Genomic DNA, 13,109 nt, shown 5'->3' with positions numbered 1-13,109 from the left:
GATCAGAAGAACCTGTGTTGGCAGCTTTCTGTGTGCTGGTTGTTGGTGGGTCTTACTCCCCTTCAGCAGCCGCTAGCAGATTGTTGCAACATTAACCTCTGTTTGCCTCAACTGTGAAATGGAGATAATGTCCCCAGTACCCACATTGCAGGGTTGTTGTGTGGATCAAATGAGTTAATATTTATAAAGTACTTTAGCACAGCACCTGGTGCATAGTAGGCAGTCTATGAATGTGCTTCCCCTTTCGGTGAGATACCCTGGAACCCTGATGACTGGAACCTGTGATACAGACACTGTAATAAGTGTCTTGATGGTGTCAATGTTCGTCTGTTTCATCTCAGGAATACCCGAGCTGACCGATCACTAGGGGGAACCAAGAGAGGGCTTGTGTGAAGGCTCCTCCTTCCAGCTGCTCTCCAAAGAGACAGGCCTTTCTGACTGCGCATTGTATCCCTCCCCAGGACAGAGAGGCCACTTTGGCTCAGCACAGTCCGGTCAACCAGGACTGTGTACCCAGCGCTGTTGGATGCTGCCAACGGTGACATTGTCACACATTGACCCTTTAATGCCCAGCTGCCCCTAGTCCCCTAATCAGGGTACAGACCAAGAGGAGGAAGTTCTCATGAGACAGATATCAACTTGGTTTAAGAACTTTCTAACCATCAGAGCTGTCCCAAGACAGACTAGGGAGCTCCTTGTCATGGAGGTTTCTAATCAGAGGCTGGGCAGTCATGTGTCAGGAACATTATAGAGACTCTTCTTTCACTTATGGATTAGGCGAGGTGATCCAGAGGTCCCTGCTAAGCCTTTAGTTGTTGTTCAGTCATTTAGTCCTGTCTGACCCTTCTTGACCCCATTGGGGGTTTCCTTTGTAAAAATACAGGCGTGGTTTGCCATTTCCTTCTCCAGCTCATTTTACAGATGAGGAAACTGAGGCAAACAGGGTTGAGTGAGTTGACCAGAGCCACACAGTTTGCAAGTGTCTGGGATCACATTTGAACTCAGATCTTCCTGACTCCAGGCCTGGCACTCTATCCACTCTACTACCTAGCTACACTCTTAAGTCAAGAATTCTTTAAATTGGGCACCAAGAGGTAGCAGTTATAAGATGTTAGTTTTCAGCCCCATCTATAAAAAGAAGACATTTCTCTAGAATGCAGGGTTTTTAGCCTTTTTGTGTGTGTCGTGGACCCCATTTGGCAATCTGGTAAAGTCTACAAACCCCCTCTCAGAAAACATTTCTAAATGCATAAAATAAAATACATAGAATTACAAAGGAATATAATTATATTGAAATATCAAAATTTTTAAAAATAAGTTCATGGACCCCAAATTAAGGACCTCCCCGCAGGCTAGGTGATGCAAAGACAAAAATATCCATAAAAATTATTTTAAGATGAAAAAAGAAGACATTTCTAATGATAAGAATTATTTAGCTATGAGCTGAACTGGTCTGTGAGGCAATGAGTTCCCTGTTACTACAGATGTTCAAATAGAGGTTGGATAACCACTTGTCAAGAAGCAATTCCTGCCTAAGTTGGGATATTGGAATGGACCATTTTTTAGGTCTCTTCTGTCTCTAACCTTCTATGAGTCTGGGAATTTAAAGAAAGAGCACTTACTCGGTAGTCACAGGACCTAGGTTTAAATTCCACCAAGCTCCCTGGGTCATCTGTAAAATGAGAAAGAGTGGATTAGATTTCCTCTAAGAGATCTTCTAGCTATAGGTCAGGAGAGCTTGACCTTCTTGGTGTCAGGGACCCCCGTGGCAGTCTGGTAAAGCCTCTATAGTCCTTCTCAGAAAAAGGTTCTTAAATGCATAAAATAAAATAGATAAGATTATAAAGGAAACCAACTACATTGAAATACACAAGATTGCAAAAGAAACCAATTATACTGAAATACATCAAAATGTTTTTAAAGCCAGTCTCAGACCCCAGGCCAAGAACCCTTGATCTGAGTCCATGAACACATGATCTTTTCTGTGACAGGTCATGGATTGTGCAATGCCTCTAATTGGGGAACACCAGGCAGAGGACAGACAGCTAATCACCGAACTGGTCATCAGCAAAATGAACCAGCAGCTCTCTCGGACCCCTGCCCTGTCTCCCCAGAGACCTTCAACTACCCAGCAACCTCAGGTAAGTTTGGCTTCAGAGAGTTGTTGGAGAGCCACTTGTGAATGTGGGAGCCCATGGAGTTGGGCTCTGGTATGTCCTGTATGAGTACCCTAATTCCTTACAAGGTACAAGGTCAAGGAAGCTGGTATATGGGGTTGGTGGGACTGAGGGTGCACATTGGTGGATTCAGGGTTCAACAATGGAACTATCAAGTATAGAAGGTTTTTCCATCACCTTAGAATTTATATTAGAATAGTATAGCATATTACGTCATGTCCTGTTACATCATACTTCATCATATCATATTGTATTATTATATTATATGGTTATATTTTATCACATTATATCATATTATGTATCATATCATGTGTTATGTTATATCAAATAATAATGTTCCCGTTGGCCCTGAGGGGTTCTGGACACCCTGAAAAGACCACATTCTAGGGTATGAGAATCTCCTAGACTTAGCCCAGAGAATCATGGGGGATTTGGACTTCCCACTGACTGGGGTCCTTCCCACCAGCTTCAAATCAAGATGATTTGCCAAGGTCTAAAAAGAAAGGACAACCATCTCTGGACTAGGTTGGTTCACATTCTCCAGAGGGTGTCCTGCCACATTCCTGAAAAAAGCATCAAAGTTCCTCTGGGGACCCGAGGATAGGAAGTAGAAATCTAAACCATGCATCTCCTCGTTCTCCCACCTCTGACCCTTTCTGAATCCTCCCTCCATGAGTCATGAGTAAAGACCTTCTCTCGGTTCTGAAGCTGCCAATGTTGGGTGGCCCATACCTGACCTTTGTATCCACAAAGATGCTGTCTTCATGGGAGAGACATCCCTGGGAGTGGTTCTTGCTTGCAGACACTGACGCTAAGATGCCTCCCCCTTCTCAGAGCCTCAGGCAATTGGAAGGGACAGCCCTAGGAGACAATGACACCTCTTTGGAGCTGGAATCATCTTGTCAACCACCTTCAGGAAAAAGGCTTGCTAGTGGCCAGCCAAGAACTTGGCTCTGAACTCCCAAGAGCCAACACTGAGCTCTGACACAATTGGGAAGTCACCAAAGTATATCTAAAAAGCGTCCCCTTTACCTTCCTCTGCAGTCCCCCATCCCTTCCTCAGGTACCTGGTGTACCCCTGGCAAAGCACGCTTGTAGGGAAGGCTCTATTCTATTGAGTTATGCCTGTGGTGTGTCTATGTTTGTATTTGGGTCACTCCTCATCCCCTTTGAAAGGGGTTTCAGGTATCATTCAGAAGATGGGTACATTGTTTTATGTCAAGGGCAGGGAGGGTCCCCTTTCAAAACCAGTTCTGTCAACATAGGTTCAATCAGTCAGTCAGTTATTCAATAGGCATTAAGTCCATACTGTGAGCCAGACCCTGGGAGCTAACTCCTGTCTTCAGAGAGTTTCTGCTCTGCCAACCCAAGTGTCAGAATGGAACTTAGAAGTGATGTGATATCCTATCATATCATATGACCTTATGTTAGTTATTCATGCACTTCCAGTTCTATCATATTTATTTATCTGTCCACAAGTTCTAGCCCTCCCATAGAATATAAACTCCTTGAAGGCAGGGAAATTTTTTTTTGTTTCATCTTTGTATTTCCAAAGACATATATGTGGGTATGTATGTGCATATATCTATACGCACATATATGTATGTATGTATTTCATGGATACATTGTCTGTAGATACATCTTTTGGTACTTTTTTATGGACAGCACCTTGATGACTTCTTTGTTGGAGGGGATTCTCAGTAAGAAAACTTTCTACCCATGCACATTGCCACTGGTTCTGTAATCTTAAGCGCTTTTCTATAGGATTGAAAGGGTCAGTCAGTGACAATGTCTCTTGGCCATTATGTGTCAGAGGTGGGATTCGAACAGGTGTCTTCCTGATCTGAAGCCAGCTTTCTCTCCATTACACCACCCTGACTTTTACCTTGCCCAGATTAAATGCTTAATTGAATTGAATTAAATTAAATGGAACTTTGGCTGAGTCACTTCCCTTGCTGGGCTTCATAGGACCATATATTTGGACCTGGAAAGGACCATAGAGGCCACTGACTCCAACCCTTTTATTTTACAAAGACTAAGGCCCCAAGAGGTTAGATGACTTGCCCAGGGTCATATTGCTGGTAAGTGTCTAAGGTGGGATTTAAACCCAGGTCTATGCAATTCCCAATCCAGCACAATCCTCGTGCTCCCTCAGTTTCTTCTTCTGTAAAATGAAAGACTTTGGAATAGATATGTCCAAGGTGCCTTCCTGTGCCAAGATTCCACGACTGCTTCTTTCTCTGCAAAATGAAGAGAGTGGAGATTCAGTGTTCTCTGACACTCCTTTCTCCTCTACATCCCATGACCTTACATCTCTGTGACCTACGGTTCACGTTTTGGCATTCCAGCTCTGGGATTCTATGGGCTCTTCTCTGGTCCTATTTGTCCTAGAAACTCCCATTATATGGATTGTCGGCTTTGGCCAAGACCCTGGACAAAGGAGGTGTCAAGTACAATAGGGAGGGCCTACGACCAAGGGCAGGCCGGCGTTGACTCGAGTGAGTGGCACAGGTTCTCCAGACCTCTGAACCAGCCCCCCATACCCACAGTGGTGTTCCCTCCCCAATAGCCGCCATGTTGTGAGCAGGCCCTCCTGGCTCTCTGTCACTGGCACAGGTCTTACCAGGCTCACTTACACCTTGACCAACTTCTAGTTGGCCTCTTCCTAGAAATGCACCTTTTGCAAAAGAGCTGAAAATCCATTCCTCAAGATATTAGTCATTAGAAAATTAGAGCAGGGCAATTAGGAGAACAAAGCTTAATTGCCTATTAGAGATGCAAGCCTACCATTACAGCATTGCACTTAACTAGAAGTGATGAAAAACTTGCTTTAGAGGGGGAGGGAGATGGGGAGAGCAGGCCTAGAGTTAGATCCGATGATCCTGGAGCCGCGGGTTGGGAAGAGGCCTAGCCAACCCCTCAGTGATCTTGGGTAGGTCACTAGCCTCTCTTCATGGTTAGTCTCAGTTCCCTGAAATGTTATCTAAAGTGTTTTGCAAACAAGTGTCGCTATCATTACTGTTACTTTTGCTATTTTTGCTATGTTTAAAATAAGAGGATTGGACTCCAAGACTTCCAAGTGTTCCTCCCCTCTCTCCCTCACCTCCACCCATTTCTAACGTTCTTTGAGTCTGTGTCAGGCCCTGAGGCAGGTGCTTTGGGAGATGTTTGAGGGGGCTCAGTCTTCCTGGCCCCTCTCGAATGACCACCTGTAATAGGCCTCTTACTCGGACTGGAATGAAAACCACCTCTTCCCGACCACGTCTGGGTAAAGGGCAGAGTCGGGGCCAGAACTCGCCCTACTATGGGTGTGTCACCTAATAGCTGTTTGCCTCAGTTTACTCAGTATCTGTAAAATGGGGGCGATAAGAGCACCTACCTCGAAGAGTTGTTGTGAGGCTCAAACGAGATGATATTTGTAAAGCACAGCGCCTGGCAAATAGTAGATGTTATAGAAATAATTATTCCTTTTCCATATTGAGGGTGCCAGGCAGATCCTCTTACTGCTGCCTATCACAGCGCCTGAAATCCTACCTTCTTCACTCCTTTGGGTCTTGGAGGCTCTGAGGGCTTTCCTGATTCCTCTGGTAAAACCATCTCAAAGTAGATAATGTCCCCAAAGCACTTTGCAAATTACAAAATTACCATCATTAGTATAAAATCTGAACCCCTCTGGGAGGGTGTCCATCTTAAGTAAGCCAGTGTGGTACAGAGGAAGGAATGTGAAGTCAAGGGACCCAGGTTCAAATTCTGACTCGGCTGCTTACTAGTCATATAATCTCTCTAGACCTCAGTTTCCACATCTGTTAAATGGGGATGGGGTTAGGAGTAGGGGGAGAGAGAGCCTGGAGCAGATGACCTCTGAGGTCTCTTTCAGATCCCTGATCCCTTATCAGCTCTCACCTCAGTGTGGATTAAGGATCCCCCCCACACTCCATTTCTGAAGGGGGACAGGTACCAGAGCCTTGCTGTAGATGTAGAGCCTCCCATTCTCAATGTGACAGTGACACCTGGTGGCCAACATTGGTCCCAGCTTGCTGGCTCTTAAGAGATTTCCATCCTTGTAACTAGTTCCACCCTTCCCCAGACTCTCCTTCACCCTACCCCTCTGGCTTGAGTCACCTCCCAGTCTGACCAGCTGCCCCTCAGTTTTCTTAGCTGAGAGAACAGTGGTTTTTAGACTTGGCAGAGTCCCCCTTCCAGGAAAGAGATTTGTACTAGACTTGTTCTGTGTACTGGGGTCTGGGTTCACACCTTGCCTTTGATGGTCACCACCTGTCTGGCCTTGGTCAAGTCACCTCAATTCCCAGGCCACAGATTCTAAGGGGGATGGTCTTGATGGTCTCCGAGGTTCCCTCCCAGCTCTGGAGCTATGATTCTCTGAGCCCCAGTTAGCTGGAGTCTAAGAAGGTTTGTTTTCCCCCCACTCCTTGCATTCCCATCTGTCCTGTCTCCTTTTTATCTCTCCCTCTGCAAGCTGTGTGCCTAGCGCTGTGCTTGTATCTAACTCCTATGATACCGGCCACATTCCACTCTGGGGTCTAGAAAATCACATCTCATCTGTCGACGGTCTCGCTTCCAGATAACTGCCAAATGGCATCGCAGAGTCACAGGTCAGGGATTCAGAGCTTGGAGGGCAGTTTGGGAGCTCCACCCCCTCCCAACGAAGTTAAATGAGACCCAAGGTCACTCTAGAAGACAGCAGAGAAGGGGTCCTTGGATTCCACTCTTCCTGGCTCAGCTGAGTGGCTTTCCTATGTGAAAGAAGAGAAATCACCTCCCCCCTACTAGTCATTATATGGAATATGGGCTTTTGTAATTCATTTTACAGATGAGAAACTGAGGGTTCTCAGGAGGTACAGGGATTGTCCCGAGGGTCCCCACAGTCAGGAGCAGAGGGACATTCCAGCACATGTCCTCTGAACTCAAATCCAGCCCTTTTCCCCCCCATGCTGTTTCTCCTTCTCAAGGGAGCATTTTCATTTTCCTAAGGGATTCTCTGGAGCCAAAAAAAATTTAAGAGTCAAAGAGAGGAATTGCTAATGTTGGAATTTCAGGCAGGGACACAAGCAACTTGAGAAGATTTTTGGAGGGATGGGGGGCACCCTTCAGCCACATACTGTGTATCCGCTTATGTGCCACATGTGGGGGGGGCTCTAATCCACCCCTCCCCCCATAAAAGTCAGCAAAGAATGTGTGAGTAATATCACTAACAATTACATGGGGTGTCCCAAAAGTCTTAGTACAGTTCAAATCTTGAATATCTGAAAGCTGAACCAAGACTTTTGGTACATCCTGTAAACTCCACAAATGTTTGCAAAGTACTAAATGATCTCATTTCCTCCTCATAATAACCCTGTGAGAAGGTACTATTAATTCCATCTCACACATCAGAAAACAAGGGTCAGACACGTTAAGGCCCCTGATCACAGGAGCCGGTACCAGAGGCGAGATTCAGGCCAAGACTTCTGGGCACCATGGCTAGCAACTGCTCTGCCTCAGGTGGAGGAGAACGACTGTCCTCAGGACCACAGGTGGGGTGTCCCCACCAGACCTCTGGCTGTGCAAGATCTCCTTCTAAGTGCTCCAAGGGAGATGTCCTGAGCTGGACCCTTAGTTGGGAGCTCTGGGAACTTCAGAAGTCACAAAGCCCTGAGGAAGAGGAGGAGGAGGAGGAAGAGGAGGAGAAGGAGGGGGAAGAGGAGGAAGAAGAGAAGGAGGAAGAGGAAGAGAAAAACAGAGGAGAAGGAAGAGGAGGGAAGGGAAGGAAGAGGAAGGAGGAAGGGAAGGAAGAGGAGAAGGAGGAGGAAGAGGAAGAGAAAAAGAGGAGGAAGAAGAGAAGGAGGAAGAGAAGGAAGAGGAGGAGGAGGAGGAGGAAGAAGAAGAGAAAAAGAGGAGGAAGAAGAGAAGGAAGAGAAGGTGAGGAAGTGGAAGAGGAGGAGGAAGAGGAAGAGGAGAAGGAAGAGAAGGTGAGGAAGCGGAAGAGGAGGAGGAAGAGGAAGAGAAAAGAGGAGGAGGAAGAGAAAGAAGAGGAGGAGAAGGAGGAGGAAGAGGAGGAGAAGGAGGGGGAAGAGGAGGAGGAAGAGGAGAAGGAGGAGGAAGAGGCCAGTGTCAGGGCCACACAGGGACTGGCTTATCCAGAGAATAGGGGTTGTATATACTCTCTCGAGAGTCAGCAGCACAAAGCATGAAGCCCAGAAGGACGCTAAGTGCCCTGAGAACATGTTGAGCCACTGTCCCTCTTTTTCTAGAGCTGAACCTGCAACCTTTCAGACCACATTCTTTCACACTGCCTCCCTCTCCCTGGGGTCCTGAACCTGGGGGGAAGCCGGACTCCTGAGGCAGCCAATCAGAAAGGTACTGCATCATCGTCCGGCCAGGAGCCCGGCCTCTTTCCTGGGGCCAGACCCTGGGACCCTTTCCCAATTTCCTGTCTCAAATACTGCTGAGCAAGCACAGGGTCCTTTTATGGAGGGGGAGCGGGTGGAGGTGGTGAGGGGAGGGGGGCATCTGGATTTAGACTAACACACTCTCAGCAGTTGACTCACTCGGTGTCTTTCCTTCCTCTGTCAGGTGAGGCTGAGCCCTGCGTCCTGCCAGGACCTCAGATAGAATCGAGACAACAATTGAGCCTCCCCTCTGCCTGGCCCTGTTTGCTGATAACCTGAGGGAAGAAGGGCCTGTCTTTGCTGTAGTCCCCCGTGCCCCAACCCCCACCTCTCCCTGGTGGGCTGGTAGAAACTTGTTTTCTACCAAATCTCTTTGGCTGGAAGCTGGGTCCCCTTCCCCTCCCAGATTCCCTGGGGACCACTGAAAAGTTCATAGTTTCCATGAACAGCTTCAGGAGCTTATCATAGATTAGATGATTAGAGGCCGGAAGGACCTCAGAGCATGGGTGGTAACCAAGGGAATCAGAAGGCCTGGATTCTAATTCCAGCTCTGCGACTAACTTGAAGCATGTCCAAGATCACATCCTTCTCAAGCCGCTCTCCCTCTCAGACACTGGGTTTCCTCCTACAAAGTAAGGGAGTCCAGCAAGGTGATCTCAAAGTCAGTGCTAGTATTAAGCACCTACTATGTGCTGGGCCCTTAACTAAGCCCTGGGTGTACAAGAAAAGACAAAAAAACAAAGCTCCCCCTCCCTACTTTCCCCTCTAAACTTTCATAGTCTTGTGACCAGATTGTTTCATCCAAACCCACTCACTTTACAGATAAGAAAGCTGAGGCATAAAGAAATAAAGTAATTTGCCTGATGTTACACAGTGAATTCATGGCCTAGAATCTAAGCTCCCTGTTTCCCAGTCCTCTGATCTGTGTGCTGGAAGACAAGGAAGGCCACCCACCCCTTGGAAATCCTGGCCTAGGTGCTGGGTCTCAAATCCTCACTTAATTATGGTATTGAGGAAGCTCTGGGTCTCAGGGACCTATTCCAGCCATCGTTCAGGTAACAAGGCAGAGCTCCACCCAGGTCAGGGAGGTTTACTTCTGTGACTTGGGACCACCTCCTCTTTCTGGGGGACACTTTAGGAAGGTTTGTGACCGCTCCTTCCCTTGGGTCCTCTGCTCACTGGCACACTTCTTCCCTGACCCCCAACCTCCCCATTCTTAAGAAGATATCACCATATTATTTCCAGGCAGATGCCCTTCTCTATTATGAGAAAGGAGGCCCTGCCACTAAGAGTGTCTATAGTCTGTTCTCTCTTAGGGCACCTTCTCAATTCTCTCTGGTTATTATAGTTCTGGAGAACTGTTAAGGTAGGTAGGACAGTTCTCACACTTTACCTCTGCCTCTTTTGAGGACCCCCTGCTAGGGTTGGCATTACACCAGATAGCTCCAGGCCCAGCAGCCAAAAATATCTCCCCTATTTCCTTTCAAAGGGTCTGCAATTCCACCATTAGAAATTCATTCCTTTGGGTCTGAGGCTTTAGGGGGCCTTCTGAAAAATGCTTACAATGTTGGAAGAGGAAACACCTTGAGCCATTATGAGCTAAGACTCCAGCCAGGGATCTTGAGAGCCCCTAAGAGCAAGACCCTGTGGAATGGGATACAGGATACTAGAGAGGGCCTGGGAGGGCACCAATTTAAACTTTGCTGACTGTCCGGTTTTGCCTTTCCCCTCTGCCATCAGGAGTGTTCAGCACTCCCTGGAGACCATAGGCCTCTGCTCCAATCCCTACACCTCATACAATGCTGCTGGCTCTGATGGCCATCACCAATCTGCCGGCCTAATTGTTTTCTGCCGCTGCCCCCATCAGGAAGGCTATTTAAAAGCTGGGCCAGAGGGCAGACAACCTCTGTCCTGGAAACCGCAGGCAGACCCTGCTCCTGCTGGTCTATGGCCTGGTCTGCCTGGTTTAGATCCCGAGATACTAAATTCCATTGCCCACCTGTTTCCTTGGGCCTTGGCTTGGAATCTGAACCCCAACCTGGCCCCCTGTGCTTGCCTGGGCTCCAGACTGTCTTCCTTAGGCCTTCCTGCCTGACTCAGACCTCTGAGTCCTGGCCTTCAACCTGTAGACACACCATGCTTTGATTAACCTCTGAATGTAGACTACACTCTGACATCAGCTTTGCCCTCTAGACTTGAGATAATCATGCATCTACTAGGCAATGAATTGTTGCTCCTCTGCCCTTCCCCAATGGGATGTGGTTCAGTGGAAAGAGCATTGGGTTTGGAGTCAGAGGAACTGAGTTCAAATCCCATCTGCAATGCTGTGTGACCTTGGGAAAATTGCTTACCCTCTCTGGACTTCTGTTTTCTCACCTGTAAAATGAGGGAGTTGCACCAAGCTGTCTCTGAGGTGCCTTCTAGTTCTCAGTCTGTAATCCCATGATCTCCAGCCTCAATATCTCCTGGTTTGTCCCATTATGGCACTATTCACACCCTGAAACCAATGCCCCACCTTTTGTCCTGGGTCCAGAGCATGGGGAGCAGAGCCAGTGAGGAAACTCTCCACTCCTGCCATCCAAACCACCCTCTGATTGTCGTCTCCAGCAGGGATGATGTGCTCCCCAAGAATTGATGTTCTCAGGCGTCCCTGGACCAAAGATAGATCCTCTACGAAGCCAAACCCCAGAGGGAAGAAGCCCGAAGCAGAGAGAAGGCGAAAGGAGCCAGAATGTCTCGGCCTGGCAATGACCGGCCCCCTGAGGAATGCTCCCTCCCTCTCGGCCCCCCCAGAAACCTCCAGGAGGAAGCCTTGATGGAGCCCAGGGGAGGCCGGCAGCTCCCCAGCCCGGCCATTCCCAGGCTCCGGCTCCCTGGCTCTCCTGACGTTCCCGTTTGGGGATTAGAAAGGAGCTGGTGATCTTAGCCCTTATTTAGGGCCTTCTCTCTCCCAACCCCTCACCTCCAAGCCTGTCCTCAGTGTCAGAGGGCGAAGGGAAAGGGCACCAAAGACAGAGCAGAGCAGCCCAGGGGTCCTAGGAAGAGCTTGGGTCTGGAGAGCTGGAAGGAACTTTAGGGGCCGTCTGGTGTCTCTAGTACATCTCCCTCATTTTATAGAGAGGGAAGCCAGGGCTGAGGGAAGGTAATGACTTGTCCAAGGTCACATAGGTAGTCAGGTGCAGTGGTAGAATTTGAACTCAGGTTTTTTGGCTCCAGGAAGACCCGTACTTCCGTCCTGTCTCTGTTACTTATTAGCTATGCCAGTTTCTTACAATTCTGACATTCTGGGAGTTCTGTGATAGGGGACAACAAGGCTGGCCTGGCATATAGGTGGACCAGATGGTAGCCTACCTGGTGTGATTTTGGGGTGCTGGAATGACTTCTATAACATCTCCCTACTATGAGAGGCAGCTAGGTTGCTCAGTGGTTAGAGTGCCAGACTTGAACTTATGAAGACTCGAGTTTAAATCCAGCCTCAGACATTTACTAACTGTGTGTCCCTGGACAAGTCACTTAACCTCTTCTGCCTTAGTTTCCTCAATTGTAAAATGAGGATCTTCATAGCACTTAATGGGATTGTTGTGAGGATCAAGCGTTTGCAAAGCACCTTGTGCAGTCCCTGGTATATCGTTGTTGTTGTTCAGTTGTGTCCAACTCTTTGTGAGTCTGTGGACGATAGCACGCACACCTACTGCCCATGAGCTTTTTTTCAGTAAAGATACTGTAGTGGTTTGCCTTTTCCTTCTTCTCCAGCTTATTTTACAGATGAGGAAACTGAGGCAAACAGGGTTAAGTGACTTGCCCAAGATCACACAATTAAATAGTGTCTGAGGTCACATTTGAACTCGGGACTTCCCGACTCTATCTACTGAACCACCTAGCTGCCTCTGTCATGCGAACAGGTGTTTAATAAATGCTTATTTCTATTGCCCTGGAATCAGGAGTCCTGGGTCTGAATTCATCTCTAACACTTAATAGCTGTGTGACCACAGGCAGGACGCAAACTCTCTGAGCCTAAGATTCCTCATCTCCAAACCAGAGCTAAAGAGATTTGCCTTTATCTCCATGCTAGGGCTTTTGTGAGAAAAGGATTCTAGAATGGCTGACCCTCCCCACCCCTATCCCAGCTTTGTAAACAGGGAGGGGCTGTTATTACCTGAAATTCTCTTGCCTCTAAATAGGGAAAGCTTTAGACCTAGCAAGAGGAAGAACCTTTAGAGATGACTTAGTTCGGCTCTCTCACTTTCAAGATGAAGAAATTGAGACCGAACATTTAGTGACAACACATTGCCTCGTTGTTACAAGTCCGTTCCTTGGGGCACGAAGCGGGATTCTTAGACTTTCTTAGGTGAAAGGGACCTTAGAACAGGGAAACAGCCTGCCAGGGAAAAAATGCTGAACTTGAAACTTGGCTTACTTACAGATGTCTCAGGCAAACCAGTGACCTCCAAGGCCCTCCTGCTCAGGATCCGTGGCCCTCAAATCTCTAGTCTCATCCCCTGCTTGTGCCTGAGCCTCTCTGGATAGCATTCTGCCTCAGCTT

The 13,109-nt window shown here is 47.8% G+C and overlaps 1 protein-coding gene across 1 annotated transcript in view; it reads left to right on the top strand.

Annotated features, from left to right (window-relative positions):
- Positions 1-13,109, top strand: part of SYN2 (synapsin II) — a 93,898-nt gene that overhangs the window by 70,669 nt on the left and 10,120 nt on the right. Inside the window, 1 exon segment of the mRNA XM_036739656.1 lies at positions 1,992-2,141. Within this exon segment, the coding sequence (XP_036595551.1) occupies positions 1,992-2,141 (150 nt within the window).

This window comes from Trichosurus vulpecula, chromosome 9, assembly GCF_011100635.1.
Source record: "Trichosurus vulpecula isolate mTriVul1 chromosome 9, mTriVul1.pri, whole genome shotgun sequence".
Taxonomy (NCBI): Eukaryota; Metazoa; Chordata; class Mammalia; order Diprotodontia; family Phalangeridae; genus Trichosurus; species Trichosurus vulpecula.
This window is presented reverse-complemented; position numbering and strand designations above follow the sequence as displayed.